Raw genomic sequence first — 23,960 nt, 5'->3', positions numbered from 1 at the left:
GAGGCAGGGAAAGATTTTTAACAAGCTGGACCTCAGGGGGGCATACAATCTGATCAGGATAAGGGAGGGGGACGAATGGAAAACGACCATGTTCACCCCCCTGGGGGCTTTTGAGTACTTAGTGATGCCATTTGGATTGCAATCGGGCTCGGCCTGCTTTCAAGCATTCATGCACCATGTGTTGGGGCCCCTGCTGTACAAGAATTGCGTAGCCTTTTTGGATGACGTCTTAATCTATTCAGACGATGAAAGGCAACACGTCAGAGACGTCAGGGAGGTGCTACAGAGATTGAAGAAGCATCAGTTGTGAGTCAAGCTGGAAAAATGCCAATTGCACGCCAGGGAGGTCGAGTTCCTGGGATACAGGCTGTCAGACAAGGGACTAGCCATGGATCCGAGCAAGGTAAAGGCAGTGCTGGAATGGAAAGCCCCCCAAAACAGAAAGGATGTGCAAAGGTTCCTAGGCTTCAGCAACTTCTATAGGAAGTTCATAAGGAACTTCGCTCACTTGACAGCGCCCATAACGGATTGTCTTAGTAGCAAAAAGAAGTTTGCGTGGACAGAGGGAGCCCAACAATCCTTTGAAAAACTGAAGAGGGTGTTTGCCTCGGAAGAACAGCTCCTTCACGTGGATCCGGAGAAGCCCATTAGGCTGGAGACGGACGCGTCCGACCACGCCATTGGAGCAGTCCTTTTGCAGCCCGGGGACAAGCAGAACTGGATGCTGTGTGCCTTTTTCTCAAGGAAGCTGAGCAAGTCAGAACAAAACTACACAGTGTATGACCGCGAACTGCTTGCCATCTATGCGGCATTTCGGCAATGGAGACATCTGTTGATAGGGGCATGGCACAAGATCCAGGTCAGAACGGACCACAAGAACTTGGAATACTGGCGGACCGCACGAGTGCTCAACCAGAGACACATCAGATGGTCCCAGGAGTTCGCCAAGTTTTTCTTCGAGATCCGATATGTGCCGGGAGAGGAAAACGTAAGGGCAGATGCTCTCTCCCAGAAACCGGAGTACATGGAAGGAGAGGGGCCCCCAGAGACCAGGCACGTGTTCCCCAAGGATCGGTGGGTGTGGGGGGGAGCGTTGGTTGGGAAACGGGAACTGGCAGGGCTCACCAGGCACGATGAGTTTGCTCAGGTGAAAATCAGGGAACTCAGGGACGGAAGGGAAGTCAATGGAGGGTTCGAGGAAAAGGAAGGGCTATTGTACTATAAGGGGGCGCTGTATGTACCGGGGGAGACTTTGAGGGGGAAGGTACTTAAACAACTCCACGACAACCCAACAGCTGGGCACTTTGGACAGCACAAGACCATGTTACTTGTCACCAGGCAGTTCTGGTGGCCAAAGGTGAGGGAAGACGTAAGAGAATATGTACGGGGGTGCGACCGATGCCAGAGGGCAAAGGGGGAAAGGGCTGCCCCCGCGGGGTTACTGGAACCCTTACCCACACCGGAAAGGCCCTGGGAGGTGGTGTCCATTGATTTTATGACAGATCTGCCCAAGTCGAGGGGAAAGACAGCGGTCATGGTAGTAGTCGATCTACTGACAAAAATGTGCCGTTTCGTAGCGTGCTCACATGCAGCAACGGCAGAGGAGACAGCCAGACTGTTTGTGGATCACATTTTCAGACTGCATGGGGCTCCATTGAGGGTAATCTCGGATCGCGGGAAACAATTTACTTCCCGGTTCTGGCAGAAACTCATGAGCTTGCTACAGGTCGAGGTGAGCTTCTCGACGGCGAGGCACCCGGAAACCAACGGACAAGCCGAAAGAGCGAACGGCATACTCCAGCAGTACCTACGTTGCTATGTCAGCGAGAGACAGAACGATTGGGTAGAGAAATTAGCTTTGGCTGAATTTGCGTACAATAACGCTGAACATGTGTCCACGGGAATGAGCCCTTTCATGGCCAATTATGGGTGTCACTCCAGGGCATTCCCGGGGCAGGGGGAGGAAGGATGGAGTGTACCTGCGGCTGAGCAATTTGTGGAGGAAATGGAGGCCTTACACCAGCAACTCAGGCTGAACTTAGAGCGGGCCAAGGAAGTTTACAAGAGGCAGGCGGACAGGCACCGTCGGGAGGGGGAGGCTATACAGGTGGGAGACAGGGTGTGGTTGTCATCCCAAGGGTTGCCCCTAAAGGGAGGGTGCAAGAAGTTGCAGCCTAGGCGGCTGGGGCCCTTTGAGGTAATGCAGCAGGTGAACCCAGTGGCATTTAAACTCAAGTTGCCTGGCAGCATGAAGATACATCCGGTGTTCCACAGGTCCCTACTTTCGCCGTACAGGGAGGGGCGGGAATTCCCGGGACGGGAGCAAGGGGTCACCATCCACCCGCAGGTCGAGGAGAGGGAACACTGTAACGAAGCCACGGAAATACTTGATTCAAGGTGGCGAGGTTGCCAGGTAGAGTACTTGGTAGCCTGGGAGGGGGAACCCCGGTCGGAAAACACATGGGTCCCGGCTGAATCAATCACTGACGGGTATCTGGTGGAAGAATTCCACAGTTTGTTCCCGGATAAGCCCAAACCATTAGCTAGATTTTGGGAGGAAGAATTTGGACCCACAGATGACGAAGGGGACTTTGTGGGTTTTCCTGCCTCAGAAGAGGAGGGAGAGGAGGTATCCGAGGGCGAAGAATCAGACTGGGAAGTTCAACCAGTGGGAAGAGATCCCAGCGGATGGGAGGCTGGTTTTGAATCCTCAGAAGAGGATGATAGCTCTTTCAGGGGGTTCCCCGCATCGTTGGCCAAGGAGAGAGAGGAGGTTGTGTCGGAAAATGGTGCCGGGGGTGGGAGGGGTCCTGAGGAGGAGGTGGGTGTCAGGGAACTGCCATCAGTGCCGGAGGGAGAGAGAGGGCTCCAGAGGGATCCCAGAGAGCGTCCCGGGATTGGGAGAGGCAGCCCATCTTCTGGGGAAGGGAATCAGCTCAGCTCCAGTGGAGAAGGGGGGCAGATGGGGGAATCTGAGAGGGAGTCACATGACTCCTTGCCGGGGACCAGCGGGGGGAGGAAGGGTCCTCCGCTGCCTACGCCTTCCTTGCGCAGAAGGCTTCCACGCAGGGAGAGTAGGAGGAGACTGGGCGTGAAAGAACTTCTTTGCTGGAAGAAGTTTAAGAAACACCCACTGACGGATTCTGCCAGCGATTGAGACAGCCACGGGTGGAATAGAACTAAAAGACTGTTGGAAAAGGGCATACCTTGGTGGCTATCGCCAGTTAATATCTCATCAATTATAAATGTAAATATGAAAACCCAAAGATGGACTTACGAAGATCTCCTGACTAAATCGGATAAAGGGTGGAGAATTAAATCGTATGAAGAACTAAAGGATAAGTCAATAGGGTGGCTACAGGTTCATCAAATTAATGCCCTATGGAATGAACACAAAAAAATAGGGATGAATGAGAAAAAATCAAAATTCCAGGTGGAAATATTAGAAGGGAAAAGTAAGCTTTTATCCAAAATGTATAATCAATTACTGGAATGGGATACTAAGGACGAGGAGGTGAAGGAGGTCATGATAAAGTGGGCCATAGATTTGGGATATAGTTTAGATTATGAGAGATGGGTGAAACTTTGGACAAAAGATATGAAATTTACAGCATGCGTTAGCCTCCGAGAAAATATAGAAAAAATGATGTATCGCTGGCATATTACCCCTGTCAAGCTGGGAAAAATGTTTAAAACTGGAGACAAAAAATGTTGGAAATGTAAGAAAAAAGCGGGCGACTTCCATCATATGTGGTGGTCATGTGAAGAAGTGAGGAGGTTTTGGGGTTCTATTTATGACGAATTGAAAAAGATACTGAAATACACATTTCCAAAAAAACCAGAAGCATTTCTTCTGGGAATGATCGGTGAGGAGATTAGGAAAGAAGACCAGACCATGTTCCAATATGCAACGGCAGCAGCCAGAATACTGTTGGCACAAAACTGGAAATCAACTAAAATCCCAACTATTAGTGAATGGCAAAACAAGCTATTTGAGTATTCGGAGTTAGCAATAATGACACAGAAGATCAGGCATCAGAGTAATAAAAATTTTATTAATGATTGGAATAAATTTATATCTTACATGGAAAAAAATTTAGGCAACATTAAAATAACAGTAGGCGAACTATAGAATCTGTGAGGTAAAGACAAAGGTTGAAAGAAGGAACTGCAAGACGGTTATTAATGTGATATAGCTTAAATCGTGGTGGAGGGAAGTCGGAACGACGATATGACAACTAGTACTTTTGGATAAATGTTTTCATGTTTTGATGTATTATTGTTTATATTGTTTACTGTTCTGAGTGTTTTTTTGTGTGTTTTTTGCTTTGTTCGGTAAGTATGTGATTTTAAAAGAGTGTATATTGGAAATAAAAAAAAATTTGGGGGAAAAAAAAGAGAGAGAGACAGCCACGGGTGAGTGGCTGTCCGGACAGAAAAGGTTCACTTAGGCAACCCAGCCAGGTGTGGCCACCGGCTTATGCACGAGCAACCCCTTGAACCATTACAATGAGTTTGGCTGCACCATGTGGGTGGGGTGGGCCCAGGGATTCTGAAGGAAGTGTGGGATATAAAGCTGTCAGTCTAGTCCAACATTCCAAGACGACTAACTGCCTCTATGTGGCAGGTAGTTTTGTCAGTTGGTCGGATGGTTGGTTGCTGCTCGGAGTTTTAACTGGTAACTGCTCGGTTGCAGTCTTCTCATGATTCACTACTATCTAGTATATAGTTTATCTGTTATGTAACCTAAACCTGCCTTCAGGAGCCACTCTGTCAACCTGAATGATTCTGAAAGTAAAGTAGTTTATGTTAATATGATTCAGATTCATATGTGTTTTCTTTAAGAGGGACAGAGAGGGATTATCAACTAGGAAGGTATAATTATTGATAGGACTCAAATGAGTTAGCAACCCGCTTGTCGCTGCATATACTCAAACAGGGAATCGTTTAAACGCTTCCACAGGAAGTGCCCCCAGATAAAGCCTGGTGGCAAGATGATTTTGAGTTGGAATATGGGGCAGGGGATGTCCAGGGAGGAGATTCCCCATGTGCCAGAGAGGAAGCAGCTGGGGTCCTGTGTTTCAAGCAGCTGGGGAAATTGACTGGGGGTATGAGACTGGAGGCCCTGACCCACAATCCAGAAGGAAGGGGGGCAGAGGACTGGACCCAACATGGACTGAGAACTGTGTCCGATATACTCAAGGGGAAGAAGAAGAGGAGGAGGAGGAGGAGGAGGAGGAGGAGTTTGGATTCAATATCCCACTTTATCACTACCTGAAGGAGTCTCAAAGTGGCTAACATTCTCCTTTCCCTTCCTCCCCCACAACTAACACTCTGTGAGGTGAGTGGGGCTGAGAGACTTCAAAGAAATGTGACTAGCCCAAGGTCACCCAGCAGCTGCATGTGGAGGAGCGGAGACGCGAACCCGGTTCACCAGATTACAAGTCTACAGCTCTTAACCGCTACACCACATTGGCTCTCCCAAAATTCTGGGAAAACCTAGGCAGGCTACCACAAAGCAGGGGGAGAGAGGTGAAAGCTAAGAGAATACGGAAGGTGTGGGTTGGTTGGTTGGTTGGTTGGTTGGTTGGTTGGTTGGTTGGTTGGTTGGTCATCATAACTTCCAATCCCCTACACTCATCCTTCTGAATTTTTGCAAGTTACCTTCCTATGAACACCTTTATGATGTATGAGCAGACCCCAGTTAAGAAACTTGGGTGCAGCAAGATTAGGATCTGTCATCTTCGCAGAAAAGATCTGGGGCATTCTAGGTACATGGGATGTGGTGGAGGCTGGTCCACTAGGTCTACTGGGACCCTGACATACCAAGTCTTTTCCCATCCACCATACAAATGATTGGACATCTTTGTTCTATTCCTACATATGTTAGAATAGAGGGAAAGGGTTGAACAAATTCTTTTTAAAAAATAATAATGCATTTTTATTAGTTTTTACATATATTTTCCAAACAGAACATATCATCTCATCTCATTGTATACAACATTTTGGCTATTTTAGCCTGAGACTTCCATCAACCACATCTAATGATTTTCAAACCTCATCTCTTAATCTTACATTTGTTATCCTATCTTTTACTTTTAATCATCCATAACTTAAAGTCCATTCTCATAAATCTTTTCTGCAATATTTCATATAGTTCTCCTTACAAAACTTCTTGTAGTCCTACAAGCATAGTCAGTTGGTTACAATTGTCTTTCAGGTAACTCGTATATTTACTCCAATTTTTCAAGAATTTCTGGTCCCGCTGGTTTCGAATTCTCCCTGTCATCTTATCCAATTCTGCGTAGTCCATCAATTTCATCTGCCATCCCTCTTTCGCCAGTAGTTCTTCCTGCTTCCATTTCTGTGCCAATAATATTCTTGCAGTAGTTGTCGCATATAAAAACAGTTTTTTATTTTGTCTTTTAATGTCAGTGCCTACAATACCAAGTAAAAATGCTTCTTTTTTTAATAAATGTAAACATCTTTTTCATCTCATTATAAACCATTTCTCAGAAACTTTTCACTTTCTTACATTCCCACCACAGATGATAAAAAGTGCCTTCCTTTTCCTTACATTTCCAACATTTATTGCTTATTTTATACATTTTAGCTAATTTCACTGGTGTAATATACCATCTATACATCATTTTCATTACATTTTCCTTCAAAGCATTGCATGCAGTAAATTTTGTTCCTTCTTTCCATAATTTCTCCCAGTCGTTTAGCTGTATATTATAACCAAAGTCTTTGGCCCAATGTATCATAACCGACTTAACCTCTTCATCTTTCAAATGCCATTCCAACAGCAATTTATACATTTTTGACAATGTTTTAAATTTGTTATTTAATATTTCCATTTCAAATTTTGACTTAATATAACCAAATCCATTTTTCTTTAAATCTTCTTTAAACATTTCATTAATTTGGCGATAGGGCAACCAATCATTTACATATTCTTTTACCTCTTCATAAGGTTTAATTTTCCAACTATTTCCTTCTTCTCTTACTAACTTTTCATATGTGGCCCAATTTTTACTCATATTTATCTATTTTACACTCATTGCTTCCAAAAGTGACAACTACCATGGTGTTTTATTTTCTAATAGGTTTTTATACTTATCCCATATTTCATATAGAGATCTTCAGAATATGTGGTTTCCAAATCCTTTAGGCACTTTTGTTTTGTCATACCATAAATATGTGTGCCAACCAAACCTATGATCAAATCCTTCTAAATATTTTCTAACAACATTCCTTCAACCAATAGAGGCAGGATGCTTCATAGTATAACTTCAAGTCTGGCAAGGCAAAGCCCCCTCTTTTACTAATATCAGTTAACAATTTAAATTTAATTCTTGGTTTCTTCCCCTGCCAGATGTATCTTGAAATTATTTCCTGCCACTCCTTAAATATAGCTGCCCCTTTGATTATCGGAATTGATTGGAACAAAAAAAATATTTTTGGTAGCACATTCATTTCTTCAGTTTTCCTTATACTCTTTAGGAGGACCTCCAGTACCGATATGAATAATAATGGTAACAATGGACACCCTTGTCTTGTACCTTTCATAATTTCAATATATTCTGTTATAACATTATTTACTATCAAATACGCTTTTTGATTTGAATATATTGCTTTTATTCCTCTTATAAGCAATTGTCCCATGTCCATTAATTCTAAAAAATTTATCATAAATTCCCAAGATATATTATCAAAAGCCTTCTCTGCATCCACAAATATTAATATTTTGGTTAACTTTGACATCATTTGGTTTTTTTAATTAGCTTTTTCTCATTTTTCATCATCTGATTTAAAATTTCCATTTTTTTCTTCTCTGTTATCTTTTTCTTAATACTATTTTGTTGTATGAAGAATCCTTGCATCAACGCTTTGCTTGCATCCCACACCACACTCATTTTTGTTTCTCCATTACTATTATTCACAAAATACTCTGTTAAGACCTTCTGTGCTGCCTCATTTATTACTTGATCATCTAACAAACTTTCATTTAAAAAGGTAAAGGTAAAGGTACCCCTGCCCATATGGGCCAGTCGTGTCTGACTCTAGGGTTGCGTGCTCATCTCGCTCTATAGGCCGTGAGCCAGCGCCGTCCGAAGACACTTCCGGGTCATTTGGCCAGCATGACGAAGCTGCAGCTGGTGAGCCAGCACCAGCGCAGCACACGGAAACACTGTTTACCTCCCGCTATAAAGCGGTACCTATTTATCTACTTGCACTTAAGAGTGCTTTCAAACTGCTAGGTGGACAGGAGCTGGGACCGAATGACGGGAGCTCACCCCGCTGCGGGGATTCGAACCGCCGACCTTACGATCAGCAAGTCCTAGGCACTGAGGTTTTACCCACAGTGCCACCCGCGTCCCTAAAGTTGTATGATACTGCTTTAAATGTTTCGTGAAAATGGGGCTAAAGAGTCTTGAGGCATTGTAATCCAAAAGTGTCTTTGGTTGAATCTCAATTTTTATAACTCAAGGTATTAGTACGCTGGATGTCCAAACATAGTTCTGTTTGTGATGGCGTGGGATTCGGATTCAGATGCTGAACCTGAGGAATCCCAGCCTGCACAGGATTCCCCACCTACAGAAACAGCTGAGGCGGGGCTGGGGCATGAGCCCGAAGGGTCCTCACCTGTGCTGGATCCTCAGGTGCAGGCACCAGCTGAGTCTGCTCTGGCTCCAGAGGGGGTGGAGGACCCACTGCCTGCAGGTGCTCCACTCTCAGCCCCGTCGGGGAAGCTGAGGTTGCCTCTGGGTCCAGTAACCCTCCAGCCTTTCCTGAGCTGGAGAGGCTCAGGGCAGAGAGGCGGAGGGAACTATGTTTCCGCAGGAGGAGTGCTTGCCTCCAGGCCAGGAGAAGTCAGACACCTGAGGATCGGGGCCACCCTGTGCCACAGGGCAGATAAAAGTCAGTCCCAAGTTGTGGGAGCAACTTCATTGGTTGTCAGTTCCTGCCCGAACCCTGTCCTGCTATCCTGCCGGAGCTCCTGACCTCACCCGACTACCTGCCCTGCATCCAGCTTCAACTTATTCAGACTACCTCCATACTGCAACATCAACCTCTGACTGGACTCGGACCTTGCCTTTCAGTTAGCCCATGGGACCAGCATGCTGTTCTTGCGGCTGATTGATTTGGCTCTGAAAAGTGAGTAAATTGTTTTTCTAATGGGTGTCTCATTCTCCAAACATCTACCAGATTACAACTTTCTACTAAAGAGAAGAAAGTTTTGGGTAACTTTCCTTCTTTTGATTTCATTTTTCTTCTTAATCTGTCCATTTCTAATGAAATTACCCCGTTCATGTCCCCCATTATTACAATTTTTTGATCAACATTGTCAAACAATTTCTCTTCTAAAGATTTATAAAATTCAGTCTTACAGCCGTTTGGTGCATAAATTCCAACAATTAAGTTTTTCGCCTTGCCACGTGACTTGTACTGCAATCATCCTACCTTCCTTGTCCTTGAAGATTTGCCGTGCTTCAAATTTGTGTTTTATATACAAAACTACCCCTCTCTTCTTACTTCCATCTGAAGATATAAATTCATTCCCTAGTTTTTTATTAACCAAAATTCTGTTTTCTAGCTACGTGAGTCTCTTGTAAACAGATAATATCCAAATTCTTTTTCAACAAAACATGCCCAATTTTCTTTTATTTTTATTGTTTAAATCATTAACATTCCATGTCCAGGTTTTTAATGCCATCTTGATTTCTTTTACTTTTTGTTAAAAGAAAAGAGAAAAGGTATTTAAACCTGTCCTCCTCCTCCTCCTCCTTCCTCATTATCTTCTTCTTCTAGGTCCGGGGTCGCTGCTGCTGTCTTCTTCCTTGCCTAGCTCTTTGTATCTTCTCATAAATTTCTTTGTCTCATCCACATTTTTAAGTTGAAACCACTTTTCTTTGTAATAGAATGAGACCCCTTCTGGGAATTCCCATTTGAATTCAATATAGTTTTTTCTCTGTATTTGTGTCAGTCTTGTAAGGCTGGCATTTCTTCAGGAGACGAAGTGGGATGTCCTTAAATATGATTATAAATGTTCCATCAATACAGAGTCTTTGTTCTCTGTTTTTCTTCAGGATCAGATTCCTCATCTCTCTATCTTTAAATATGATCAAACAATCACCTGGGAATTTTTAAGCTTTAGTAGCTTTTGTTTTGATCCCAAATGCACTTTGAATTGTATTTGCTACCTCCTCTGCTTCCATACTTAACCATTGTGCAATCTCAATGATCAATTTTCTCATGATATTTCCCCCTGGTGTTTATGGAACTATTCTAAATCTCAAATTCATTTCTCTCTGCTTCATTTCATTTAAAGCAATAGCATCCCATAAGTCTTCCTGTGTCTTACTTATTTCGGACACATCTCCTATGGTCTTTTCTTCCTCCTTTTTCAACTCTCTCATTTCTCGCTGTGCCTGTTTCATTCCTTCTTCCAAGCTTTGCATCCTTTTACTTATCTCCTTCATCTGTTAAATCTAAGGAAGGTTTAGGGAATAGTTTACAACAATATGTTCCAGACTTCGTTGTTAAGAAGAAGTATAAATGAGCTGGGCATCTTCCGCCACTTGTTTGGCTAATCCACAGATTTTGAAGCTTTCCCAAAAAAAACCTCACAATAAAAACCAATAAGAAAAAATAAAATACAATATCTTGAGCCACTTGCTGGCTTAATTCCACACAGTTCCACGCAGTCACTATTCACTATAGAAGAAGAATCCCAGGAGTCCAAAAAACAACTTAAAGACAAGGGAGCGGGGGGGGGTTCTAACACTCTCCTCTCCACACAGCTTCTCCCCAAGGTGTTTGGAGGTACGGCTATTTTATAAAGTTTTAAATAGGTCTATCTATGCCGGACATTTGCAGGTCCTGCTAAAAGAAAGCTGCTATTTGGCTTCTTTTCCCCTTAACAGTTTTTAATTTCAATCTACACAGTTCCACAAAATTGAAAGTAAAAGTTCCCAGGAAGCTCTCCCCCCTCCCTGCCCCATGGTATCCAAAAAGTCTCAAAAGAATGTATAATATATCCAGATTAAGAGGTTTTTTCACGCCTTCTCAGTAAATGTTCAGTCTTTTCAAATAAAGAACAACTGTAATTGTGAATCTTATATCTCCGCTGTAGGAAAGTTAAATAGAGTCAAGTTCTCTAGGAAATTCATGCAACCACCTTCAGATCACAAACAGAGCTGACCTCCTTTTTTTGCACCCCACTGCCTTCTGAATTATTGTAACACCAAATTAATTTTTTTTATGTGTATGCAATTATACATTTTCTTTCTTTGTATCTCTGTGACTTCCCTCCACCTGTGCTTAGCATCATTTAATTATTTTTATATCATTTAATATTGTGTTAAAGAGATACATTATACATATTAACCCATAAAATCTTTTATTTTTTAACTTTGCGAATTTCAGTCTATGCATATCAATAAATTTATTTTGGAACAATGTTTTGTCATGTATTCTTCTACATACTCCCATTCTTTCCTTAATTTCTGATTTGGTTGTAATCTGATCGCTGCCGTCATTTTGGCCAGATTGACAAACTCACAAAATTTATTTTGCCATTCCGCTACTGAATGAACAAAGTCTGCTTTCCAATTTTTCGCAACTGGAATTCTAGCGGCAGCTGTTGTGTATAAGAATACTTTTTTCTTGTCATTGGGGATGTCTTTTGTCACTATACCTAAAAGGAACACTTCTTGCCTTTTCTCGAATGTTGTTTTAAACATCTTTTTTGGTTCTTCATGGATACTACACTAGAACTTTTTTATTTTCTCACATCCCCACCATACATTGTTCCTTCTGCCTTCTTACATCTCCAACATACATTTGATTTTAATTTATATATTTTACCTAATCTGGCAGGGGTCATATACCACCTGTACATCATTTTCATCCAATTTTCCTTTATTGTGTAACTAGGGCCGTCTTTAGCAGATGTGGCGCTGGGGTGCAGATATCCTCCCAGCGCCCCCAAATTACCACGGATAGTGGGGGAGTGAAGCTGCACACTGCCAGCCATGGGGGGAGGCACAACTCTCCCCCATGCTGCTGCGGGAGAGCGATCCCTGCAGAGGCTTGGGAGGGAAGCTGCACGCCCGCCAGCCATATGGTTGGTGGGGTGCAGCTGGCGGGCGTGCAGGGAAAGGGGAGGCCGGCAGCAAACCCGCGCAGCTCCCCCACTCGCTGGAGCACCCCTGAGAGGCCACCGCCCTGGCGCGACGCACCACAAAACCCTATGGGAAAGAAGGCTCTGTATGTAACAGGCAGTCAATTTGATGTCTTGTTTCCACAACCTTTCCCACTGTTCCATCTCGATTGCATAACCGAAATCCTGGCCCCACCTAATCATGACCTCCTTTACTTCCTTAACCTTCAATTCCCATTCCAGTAATAAATTTTACATACGTGGCCAGAAAACATAGAAGAGTATTGATTAATATGAAATTATGAACGGAATTTATTTATTCAGGTGGGTGAAAAGCTTTTGCTACAGAGAGGAGGGAGCCTTGCCTGGCAGGAATGCCTCTTACCCTCCTTCCTGCATCCTCTGTTGCCTCTGTGCATTCTGCTTGTTAAGAGGGACGAGACAGGCCATTTGTAGGAAAGGAACAGGACCATACAGGTTTTCTTGGGCTCTAGGCCCTCTTTTTATAAAAAATTATGGAATAGTCAAAGGTTTTGCCAAAACTCCCTTGTGGGGAAGAAGATTGCAATGCAAGCAACAATGAGAATATCACATTGGTGCAATGTGTGTGTGTGTGTGTGTGTGTGTGTGTGTGTGTGTATCCCTGGATGCCAAGATCCAAGTTTGGGGTTGGAGAGATTGTGGAATGTAGATATTAAATTCACAGCATGCTGTAATCTTAGGGAGAACATCATGAAGGTGTTATATAGATGGCATCATACCCCCTTGAAACTAGCGGAAATGTATAAAGGAAGGTCACCGACTTGCTGGAGATGTAAAATAGATGTGGGGTCATACTACCACATGTGGTGGACTTGTGCAATCATTAGGGGATTCTGGGATAATATCTATAATGAATTCAAGAAATTATTCAGACACACTTTAAAAAAAAACACCAGAGATCTTTCTTTTAGGCATTTTACCATTAGAAATTAAAAAAGACATAAGACCACTGTTCATGTATGCCACCACAGCAGCAAGAATTCTTGTGGCGAGGAAATGGAAAAATGAAACAATACCGACAATCACAGATTGGCAGATACTCATGTTAGAATATTTACAACTAGCAAAACTGACGGAAAGAGTTAGAGGAGTATTGAACAAGAAAACATTTGGAGAATGGAGAATATTTCAGGATTATATGGGATCATATTGTACCAACCACACCATTTTATCAGAACTTGAGTGATCCTTTAAACACAACAAATACCATTTGTAGAGTAGATCCTTCCAGTTAGGCTGGGCATGGAATATTTGCTCATTAAATTCAGAAAAAAAGAGGGAAAATACAAGTACGTTTGCCCTTCTCTGTGTGTGTGTGTGTGTGTGTGTGCGCGTGTGGTGTGTACACACATCTACACACAAACACACACACATTTTTCTTATGTTCTGAATATAAAAAGAAACTTTTATGGGCTTCTTATAAATGGAGAAAGGGAAAGAGAGAGTGCAAGAAAGAAAACAAAAAGTGGAGCTATATTTCCTGATGCACACAATTGATTTGCTTAAATCGGAAAAACAACTCTTGATCTTGTACCTCTCATTGTATTCTCCAGTTCATCACATGATAAAATATGTCATATGTGTTTAAAAATCAGGTCAATAAAGAATCACTAAAGAATGGGAGAAATACGTGGATTATTTAAAAAATATTTGCAAACATTTAACTACATTAGCAGGAAGAAAACAACACAATAAGTTAAATAATAACTTATTTGGTAACTGTTGTTGTTGTTGTTTAGTCATTTAGTCGTGTCCGACTCTTCGTGACCCCATGGACCAGAGCACGCCAGGCACTCCTGTCTTCCACTGCCTCCCGCAGTTTGGTCAGACTCATGTTTGTAGCTTCGAGAACACTGTCCAACCAATTTGGAAACTAGGCAGTAACAATTATAAGGCACTATAGGGGAAATGCAGTGATAAAAATGAAACCAGAAGGTGAAATAGAAGGGGAAGAGGGAAGTCAAATTATGTTTTTATTTCTGAAGATGCACTACATTTCATATCTTTTGTTAAGCTGAAAACTCGAAAAATAAAATTAACAAACAAAACAAATTGGGTATCGGACCTTGAGCAAGTGGTGCAGTGATGGCAAAATAAGGCATATGACCTGTTGGATGCTGATGCTGAGCTTGCACAATATTTGAGCTCAGTGTCGTTTATGTCTATAGATGTCAATAAGATCACACTGTTCCTCTTTATCAATAGATTTTATTGCATTAGCCGTGTGGCCATAGCATGATATACATAGAAATAACAACATAAAATGGGAGTGGGGAGGTAAAAGTAGATATCGTCCTGGGCGAATACTTAAAGAAAGAAAAAAAGGGGGGATAACAAAAGTGACAGGGGATTTAAAACATCGAGTGACAGATAGTACAAAAACAAAAAGACAAAGAACTGCTGAGGCTGGAGGAGGATCGTTAAAGGGTCCTTCAGCTCCTCAGATTTGTCCTAGCTCCATTGTCCTTGTACAATAAGGCTACTTGGAACTTTGTTCGATTGTGAGGCGTATCGACTGCAGCTGTGGTGTTAAAGAAGAAGTTAGTGCCGCTTTCCTCTTCATCACACTGAGCAGGAAGTTAGCTGTCATCTCGGTAATCCAACAATCAGAATCCTGCAGAAAAAGGGACACTATCCAAGGCTGGATTGGGAGATGAAGCTTGTTCACGAGAGGAGTTAAAAACCGAGATCTTTCATCTGTCCAGTTGGGACAGAAGAACATTACATGTTCCATAGTCTCCAGAGCCGTGTTATTACAGGTGCATGTTCTATTTGCGATGGGAACTCTGGAATAACGACCCAACAGAACTGTTGTAGGAAAACAGTTGAGACGGGCACAGGTAAAGGCCCTTCGCTTAGCCTCCGAAGAAATTGTGAAGCAGTATAGAGGGATCCCTTCAGGGGGTAGAATAGCTAGGGCTAGGCCTGAACACGGCCCTCTTGCATGGGAAGCTGTATTAGAGAAGTCAAGTTGCTGTAGCTTCTTTTTAATTGGAGGTAGGGCCGCCGGGCTGATACACTCTAAGTTAAGAACAGTTTTACAATTCAGATTGAGAAGAGAGCGGAATTTGAGGTTAATTGTAGTTTTCCAAGGGGAATTATGAATATCTCTTAGGATCAGATTGGAAAAACCACCTCTAATTCGAGTATCCGATGCTAATAGGTGGGAGCTATAGGAAATGGCTCGACTCCATGCTCGTTTTACAATTGAGGGCTGGGCGAACTCAAGTCGTAGGGCTGCACCTGAGACACATCTCGGGACGCCGGAAAGAGATCTCAGAAACATATGAAGTGGGCGATCTAAGTTACCTGATATTGCTGTAGTCCATACTTCGCAGCCATATAATAATTTAGGGACAACTTTGGCATTAAATATTTGAATTGCTGCTGGAAGGTGTTTGCCGCCCTTCTGGTGGTAAAATCGGACAATGGCATTAGAGGTCGTGGTTGCAGCGAGAAAGGCAGATTGTAGATGGGTGGTCCAGGAGAGATTATAAGTGAATATTAAGCCTAGATATTTAAAGGCTTTTACCTTTTCTAAGTAGCCACCTGTGATCTTAAGCGGCTCCAGCTTGAGTTTGCGGGAACGAGTGAAGTGGAGGACTTTCGATTTTTTATAATTAATATTAAGAGCTTCCGCCTTACAATAGGCGATAAATGCATTAACTGCATTTGCTAGGTCCGCAGCTGTTCTGGATAAGATGACGGCATCATCTGCATAGAAAAGGGAAGCAACAGGGTGGCCCGCTAAGTGAGGAGGATACTTAGATGCTAGCTTCAAAGGGGAAATTGCATCATGAAGATAGAGATTAAACAGTAAAGGGGCCAAGAGACAACCTTGTCGGACGCCCTTGGCCGTTGGGAATGGAGTAGTAAGGGAGCCGTTGGGACCACTTCGGACGCGAGCTGTGGTGTTTGAATAAAGGGAAATAATTAGGGAGAGGAGGTGCGGATCAATTCCCAGATGGGCAAGTTTGGACCATAATCTCTGCCTAGGAATGGAATCAAAGGCGGCCTCCTCTTTATTAAGCTGTTATTAAGCTGTTAATAAGCAGCTAGCTAGAGCTATTGTTTATACTTCTTTCAGCCTGCCTCTGCTCCAAGCAGCTCATTGCTTCATGCAAAATTCCTCCTTCCCCTCAATAACACTGCGAGGGAGGATAAATAGAGCAGCGAGCTTCATGGTGGAGCAGGGGTTGGGATTTGGTTTCTCCAAGGCTTGCTAGGTCCCTGTGTGTTCCCACTCTTGCAAGCTTATTGCCTGCTGGTTTCAGCCATGTGGCTCTACCTGGCTGCCCTGCTGGGGCTTTACTTCCTTCGCCGATGGTATCAGGAGAAAAAGACGGTGGAGAACCTGACGGAGAAATATGTCTTCATCACCGGCTGTTCCTCTGGCTTTGGGAACCACCTTGCCAGGCATCTGGATGCCCGGGGTCTGTGGGTGTTGGCAACCTGTACCACCCAGAATGGGGCAGAGCAGCTGAAGAAGGTCACCTCAGAGCGCTTGAAAACCACCATTCTGGATGTCACCAGTACAGAGAGCATTGCGGCAGCGACGGAGTGGGTGAAAGAACAAGTGGGGAACAAAGGTAGCTTTTTGTTGTTTTGTTTCCATGCTCTGGATCAGGCCAGGGATTATCTGTATCATCATCTACTTATCTTTACTCCACTTTCCCACAAAATGTGGTCTGAGTGACTCCCAATACAGTGGTACCTCGTATTAAGTACCTAATTCGTTCCGGAGGTCTGTTCTTAACCTGAAACTGTTCTTAACCTGAAGCACCACTTTAGCTAATGGGGCCTCCTGCTGCCGCTGCACCGCCAGAGCACAATTTCTGTTCTCATCCTGAAGCAAAGTTCTTAAACCGAGGTACTATTTCTGGGTTAGCGGAGTCTGTAACCTGAAGCATATATAAGCATATGTAACCCGAGGTACCACTGTATATCAAAACGAAAAAGTATGACCATTTTAAAAAGTATTAGAAACAACTAAAATCAGTAAGGCAATGAATGGGGAAGGAATTCCATGGGGTCACCTTAATTCAGCCTCTGTCAAGAGCTGCTAGGATTGCCAAATAACCTGAAAGATTATTGCTTTATGCCTTTGACAGCAGCTTGTTCTGTGAAGTCACACAGTGAAACTTCATTTTGTATGAAGATAAATGTTCCTGTCTGATAATGTCCACTGATCAACCTGATTCTAAAAGCACAGATGCAAGATATCATAATCAGTGTTGCAAGATTTTAATTTTAGCTGACAAGCAGCTGCAGGACCTCAAACTGATTAGCCAGCATTTGCAGTGTAGGAGAAGCCTCTGGGGTCATTTGGCTGATCTACATTGAATTTTTCCTCCTAATAGCAGCTGGGAAAGGAGGCAATTTAGATGGGGGGAAATACTTGGGAGAAGAAGGGACCAGAGCAGCTATATTGCAATATCTTTTAAGATGCTTCCCATTTAAATGTGTTTGGGGAGCCCAGAGCAGAGAATATGGAAGGTATAACCTTCTGGATCAGGCCAATGTCTCTTCTTGGAGCCAGCATGGTGTAGTGGTTAAGAGCGGTGGTCACGTAATCTGGGGAACCGGGTTCGTGTCTCCGCTCCTCCACATGCAGCTGCTGGGTGACCTTGGGCTAGTCACATTTCTTTGAAGTCTCTCAGCCCCACTCACCTCACAGGGTGTTTGTTGTGGGGGAGGAAGGGAAAGGAGAATGTTAGCCGCTTTGAGACTCCTTAAAGGGAGTGAAAGGCGGGATATCAAATCCAAACTCTTCTTCTTCTCTTCTGATCCAGCATTCAGTTACCAGCAGATGACTTCTCGAAAGCAGCAATCAAGCGCACTCTCCCTTCCTGTGCTTTCCAGCAATCGGTATTTGGAAGTATTTCTGCTTCCAGCTGTAGAGGCAGAGCATAGACATCTTGGCTGTCCAATCCACTTTTAAAACCATCCAAGTGGGTGGGCATCCCTATCTCCTGAACCTTCCAACATTCATTGGACGTCCATGAGTTCCATTGTTGGAGAATGAGAAGCAGTGTGGTGCAGTGGTTAGAGTTTCAGACTAGGACCTGGGAGACCTGGGTTCAAATCTCCACTTGGCATACTGCTCATTGGGTGAGGTCCCAACACTGATCTTTGGAGAACTCCAGTTTCTACATCTCCCCATCTAGATATTCCATTGATTCCTATACTCTGTGTCCTGCTTCTTAACCAGTTTCATGACTGCTCAGCTTATTCAGGAGTCGGCAGTCTAAGTACACTAGGTCAACTGGATCAGTTTTATCCAACAGATCTACTTTGGATAAGCCTTCATGCTCTTTGCTAAATTTCATGTAAAGGCCTCCCAAAATGGCCCCCAGAGGTCATTGGTTGGCCTTACTTTTAAAACTGTGTGAATCCCTGGGGAAATATTGGATCTCCAGCAATGACCGCTCCCCGCTTAAAACGGGGGGCGCCCTTTGCGTGGACGCGTGCAGCCCCTAGATCTGGAGCGGCTCCAACAGCATAGGCTTGGCTTTGCCTTCCCTCAGGTGGGATACCTGGAGGTCTCCGCCTACCTCAGTGAGTTGCCCAATCCCACCTGAGGGAAGCGTTGCCAAGAAGACCAGGCCAGGTAGGGGAGGGATTACCTGCCCACACAATAGAGGGAGGATCTTACCTGGGAATCCTCACTTGGCTCCAGAGCTTCTCCCACCCTACCCACCCTCTGTTAATGTCTTATTTTGCAGGTTAACTTTTCTTCACAGGTTTTGCAGGTTAACTTTTCTTCACAGGTATGCAGGAGCTGCTACGTTAAGGTCGCTGTTAAAGGGCCGGAAAGGAATTTCCCTGCATTGGCAGGTTTCGCCTTTCCCGTAGCAAAATGTCACAACTTTGGCGGTATCAGGCCTTGGGCGGAATCCTTTTGTCCATCTTCCTCTTTGCGGCGGCGATACCAGGGTTCCCCGTTAAAGGGGTTTTCTGAAGGGAGGCTTTGGCCGTACACCGAAAGGTCGTCATTGCTCTCCCCTGCGGCTGCGGCGTTACGGGGGCGGCTATCTCTGCTTGAACATATGTTCTCCTGAGCCGGCCCATCCCCCCACACACACTGGATAACCCTGATGCTCCCTAGGTCCCCGGCTGGGGACCGGGGAGGGAGAACGCCCAATGCCTGAGCCAAGGTCTACCCACATTTGAAATTTAATAAAGTTGTGGCCAATTTAATCCCATAGCACGTTGTCTTGAGTCGTTATTCCACATGACGGGGGGACCGTGCAGGATCTGGGGACTCCGCCTGTCCACGCAATACTAAGATCAAATGCAAGAGCAGGGACGCATACTGAACTCTCTCTCTCTCTATATATATATATATATATATATCTCCAGAGATAAAACGTTTGTTGGTCAAAATTGTCTGTTTCAGTCCAGTGTTTTCTGTGTTGTCTTTCTCAATTTGTAGATACCCATTTTTGGTTTTTTGGAGTGATGTGAATAGAAGCTTTAGGACTCCCATGCTTTTAATTACAGCTTTCCTCTTAACAAATATTGCCCATTTTATTGCTTCTTGTTGATAGTAGTTGGGGAAATTATGATGAACCGCCCATTCAACTTAAAAAATAAATAAATCATTTTTTTTGGTTTTCAATTACAATCCAATAATAGCCTCATTATAACAATAGCAATTTATAATACAATTATTAATACCAATTGTTCCAATGCTGAATTATATAATTTAGATAAAGTGGCCCCCTGTGTGCTAAATTTGATGATTCTATTATTTTCTTTATTTCTGCCTTCCAAAATCTTCTTAATTTCCATTACATTCCAGTCATAACAATAATCCCTTATACAACAACTGCAATATTAATAACTTCTATTCGTGTTGACACATTAAATGATTTATGAAACTACAAGTGAGGAACTCAAACTACATCCTTGTTCTTCCTGTGTGTGGCAATTCTTCTGCCTGAGGTGTTTCTTCTGGTCCTTGTAAGAAGTTATGTCTCCCCACCCACCCAGTTGTGGCTGTTATTCTTCATGCCTTGGGCGGAGCTGATATCCCAATGTTGTTCCAGAAATTTCTCCCTTGCTCCATCCCGTGCTTCGTTGTTTTGCAACTTTAACAAATCCTAGAATACATATCAACCAAAATATAGACCACAAGAATAATACTACATCCACACTTCCAAAATCTAGCATACATCCAAATGTTATGCTAGGTGGGAACCTGGAACAATAATTGTCCCTCCTCCTCCTCCTCCTCCTCCTCCTCCTCCTCCTCCTCCTCCTCCTCCTTCTTCTTCTTCTTCTTCTTCTGAAATAATTTTTATTTGATTTTTACAAGATTATAACAATACCAAATCCATATCCACATTTAGAGATTTCTCTGAATCTTCAGACTTCCCCCTTCTGCTTCATGGGTCTTATTATCAACCTTTTCAACTGCATATTATTTCCTCATCCAAATTTTATGTCACTCCATTTTATCCACAATAATTTCTACATTACAAGTGTTATTGCAGTCCTGCTAATGTTTTCATCTGCTTACAGTGGTGCCTCAAGTTTGCCATTCTTCTCTGGTAAGGACTTTGTCTTCATTCCATCTCTGGGCAAGTAACATCCATGCGGCTGTCATTGCATACATAAAAAGTCTTTTCTGTTCCTTTGGGATCTTGGTACCTACACTTCCTAATAAAAAGGTTTCTTTATCAAAGTTATTTTAAACATTTTAAAAATTCATTATATATCATTTCAGTTCATTATATATCATTTCCTTTGGGAAAGAATAACTGTCTCTTCCTGCACAGGGCTCTGGGGCTTGGTGAACAATGCGGGAATAGGTGTCCCATCAGGTCCCAACGAATGGCTGACCAAAGATGACTTTGCAAAGGTGATCAATGTCAACCTGCTAGGGTTGATTGACGTGACGCTACACATGCTGCCGCTGGTGAGGAGAGCCAGAGGGAGGGTGGTCAATGTGTGCAGTGTGAATGGACGCCTGGCCTGCTTCGGAGGCGGTTACTGCCCATCAGAGTTTGGTGTGGAAGCCTTCTCTGACACCCTGAGGTAAAAACAAGCTCTGTAGCCTACTTTTGGTTTGGTTTGGTTTAGTGACGTGGTGTTTCTCCAGGTGTAGGGAATAAAAAACAGGTGTTGGGAAATCAGGCTGCTGTCAAGGGCTGAACCTTCAATCACAGATCAAAAAGCAGACATTTGCACTGTTTGAGAAATAAGGATCCAGCTCATGCTATGCCCACACTGGACCTGAAATACATTTGCTCATCTCCAGGTCTGCGGGGAAATATGTTTTTTCAAAATGCAAGCCTGAGATGAGATGGGAGGGGGAAGGTGCGTGCGTGGACTCCACAGATCTGATTGAATTTGCTCCACCACCGATGAGAACCCATCACCTCTGCCAGCCGCCCTCCAGACCCCCAGATGAGGATGCAACCCTGGCAGCACAGGGGCCAAACCATCGTGCTAACTGCCTCCCCGCCATTTGGTGAGGGTGGACAGAGAAGTTGTGGCTGGTTCTCAAAGATGGTTGGTTGTGTTTTGAGAGATGACAGCATCTTCAGAACAGTAGATCATCTGGGAGGGGCACCAGAAGGGGCAGGCTGGGTTACAGAAGGGCTTGCTGCCTCCTCCTCCATCACTACTGCTGCCTGCACCACCTTGTTGTCTCTGCCGGAATCCACACAGGGCCATCAAGGGGCTGCAGGGTCCCTGCCAGAGAGCTTGGCACAATTAGGACATGTTCAGTTTTTCACCTTTCAAATTCCAAAAATGGGGGTGCTAAAAAGTTGTAACATGACTTGGGAATTCAAAAGATATTTGGCTTCAATTGATACCATTTAGTTTTGACTGATAAGTAAAAAGTGTGAAATTGCATAGAAATCATTAAAAATGATTGCCAAGGACTTGCAGTTATATTATTATTATTATTATTATTATTATTATTATTATTATTATTAAGCATTAATTACCTGACCTTTTCAGAAGGCAAAATAAAAATTCTATGATTTGCTGAGAGCAGCTGATGTGCTTTTTAATCAAATGTAGGTTTACCAAGCTAAATGTTGCCAAATCAAAACAGTAACAGCAGATTTGAATTTCCCAAACCCAAACACATACTTTTAAGTCCCCTCACGGAAGAAATTTGCAAAAATTAAGCTTCCGTCCAGAAAAGAACACCCCCTAATTGGCACATGGCCAAGGTGTGCAGCACTCAGGCACATGCCATGAAAAAGAAAGATGAGGGAGTAGAGCAACCAGCTAAGAAGGCAGGCAGAGGCCAGGCCTGGGTGGCTGGGTGACCCTGGCACAGACCCCACCTGCTCCTGCTGAGGACCCCTCCCTCTCGCAAGGCCACCAGCTTGGCTGACTCTGCCCTCTGCCAAGCCTGGCAGCCCTGCTCCCCCAGAATCCCCAGGCGCCTAATCTGTTTTGCATGCCCAGGACCTTTCCTAGCAGTCAAACAGCCCACTATATTTTAGTCTTCAGTAGGAAATGATGTTTCTTGACTTTTCCTCCCTCGTTCAGAAGAGAGCTCCATCCTTTTGGAATCAAAGTCAGCATTGTTGAACCAGGTAGTTTCAAGACACCCATACAGTCAAAATCAGCTGAGTCCTACGAACCTTTATGGAGCCGGTTACCTTCTGACCTGAAGGAATGCTATGGGCGGAAGTACTTTGAGCAATGTGAGTAGACCTGGGGGAGAAACTCAGTTTGGTATGAAAGCTACCTAGTTCACACTTAACAAAACAACACATGAATCAACGAAACAACACATGAACCAAAATTCAGACTCATGTAAATTTAGTAATGCACTTTCCCCAAACAATAATGTGTACAAAAATACATACTGTTACACAAGCCTGGTGTCTGCCCCCTCAACAACTCTGCACTCCCCCCCAAAAGTCACGCCAAGTCTAATCCATATCCCAATTAAGCAAAACCCTGGTATTTATTAATTTCTAGGGCTTAGCTATATCTATAACAATACATTAGTAGGAAGTATGTATCAAAAGTGAAGCTAGCATACAAGAATACTCTGTGTTAGAGAAAACTGCTTGCAAAAATGTGTCCCTTGTGGAAAATTGCATATAAAAATATTATGAGAAATTGGCACTGAAATGCTGGTAACATTTTGTGAGAATTTTCAAACCACAAACTGAAATGTGGAGAACTGAACTTAAAGGTTGAAGAAATGAGAAACAGAATCTAAAATTGACAGGCTGAGCCATCCCTGACTGAAATTTCTTTTATCAATTTTTTTTTAATGAAACTATATCTAGTGGCAGCTATGTATAGAAAATTATTCAAAACATCCACTCCAAGATGACACCCAATGATTCCACTTTCTATAAACCAATATTTCCATTAATCCTCAAACCCAGATATCATAAGTTCATTTTCTTTTTCATGCAAAAAAGTGTATAAGGCGTTTCCAATCTTTAATAAATAGTGACAGTGATTATTCTCTTATTACACACATCAACTTTACCATCTCAGATAAATCCAATATTTTTTACATCCATTCCCTCATGGTAGATAATGGTGAATCTTTCAGTCTTTGTGCATAGAAGAGTATTGCCACTGTGATCATGTATTGAAATAATGTTCTGCAGTCTTTTTCTAATTGTCTATCCATTATTCCTAGCTGGAAAAGTTCCGATGGCAATTGAATGTGAAACTTTAAAATATTTGCATCATTGTATGTATTTGAATCCAATATTTCTTGGCAATTTTACAAGTCCACCAAGCATGACAA

General features: G+C 43.3%; 1 protein-coding gene across 1 annotated transcript; it reads left to right on the top strand.

Moving 5' to 3' along the window:
- The first annotated feature begins 16,487 nt into the window (after nt 1–16,487).
- Nucleotides 16,488–22,925, top strand: LOC114592801 (retinol dehydrogenase 7-like). The gene is made up of 3 exons (XM_077923811.1): nt 16,488–16,800; nt 20,995–21,253; nt 22,730–22,925. Exons 1-3 carry the CDS (start codon nt 16,488–16,490, stop codon nt 22,893–22,895), a joined length of 738 nt encoding a protein of 245 aa, XP_077779937.1. The 3' UTR covers nt 22,896–22,925.
- The last annotated feature ends 1,035 nt before the right edge of the window (nt 22,926–23,960 follow it).

The sequence above is a fragment of the Podarcis muralis genome, chromosome 2, assembly GCF_964188315.1.
Source record: "Podarcis muralis chromosome 2, rPodMur119.hap1.1, whole genome shotgun sequence".
In the NCBI taxonomy this organism is placed as follows: Eukaryota; Metazoa; Chordata; class Lepidosauria; order Squamata; family Lacertidae; genus Podarcis; species Podarcis muralis.
This window is presented reverse-complemented; position numbering and strand designations above follow the sequence as displayed.

Bases quoted from the DNA above. Each gene is read 5' to 3' on its own strand.
- LOC114592801 (XM_077923811.1), top strand. From the start codon at position 16,488: ATGTGGCTCTACCTGGCTGCCCTGCTGGGGCTTTACTTCCTTCGCCGA. The intron at 16,801-20,994 runs GTAGCTTTTTGT...CTTCCTGCACAG, and splicing joins AGAACAAGTGGGGAACAAAG to GGCTCTGGGGCTTGGTGAAC. The intron at 21,254-22,729 runs GTAAAAACAAGC...TCCCTCGTTCAG, and splicing joins GCCTTCTCTGACACCCTGAG to AAGAGAGCTCCATCCTTTTG.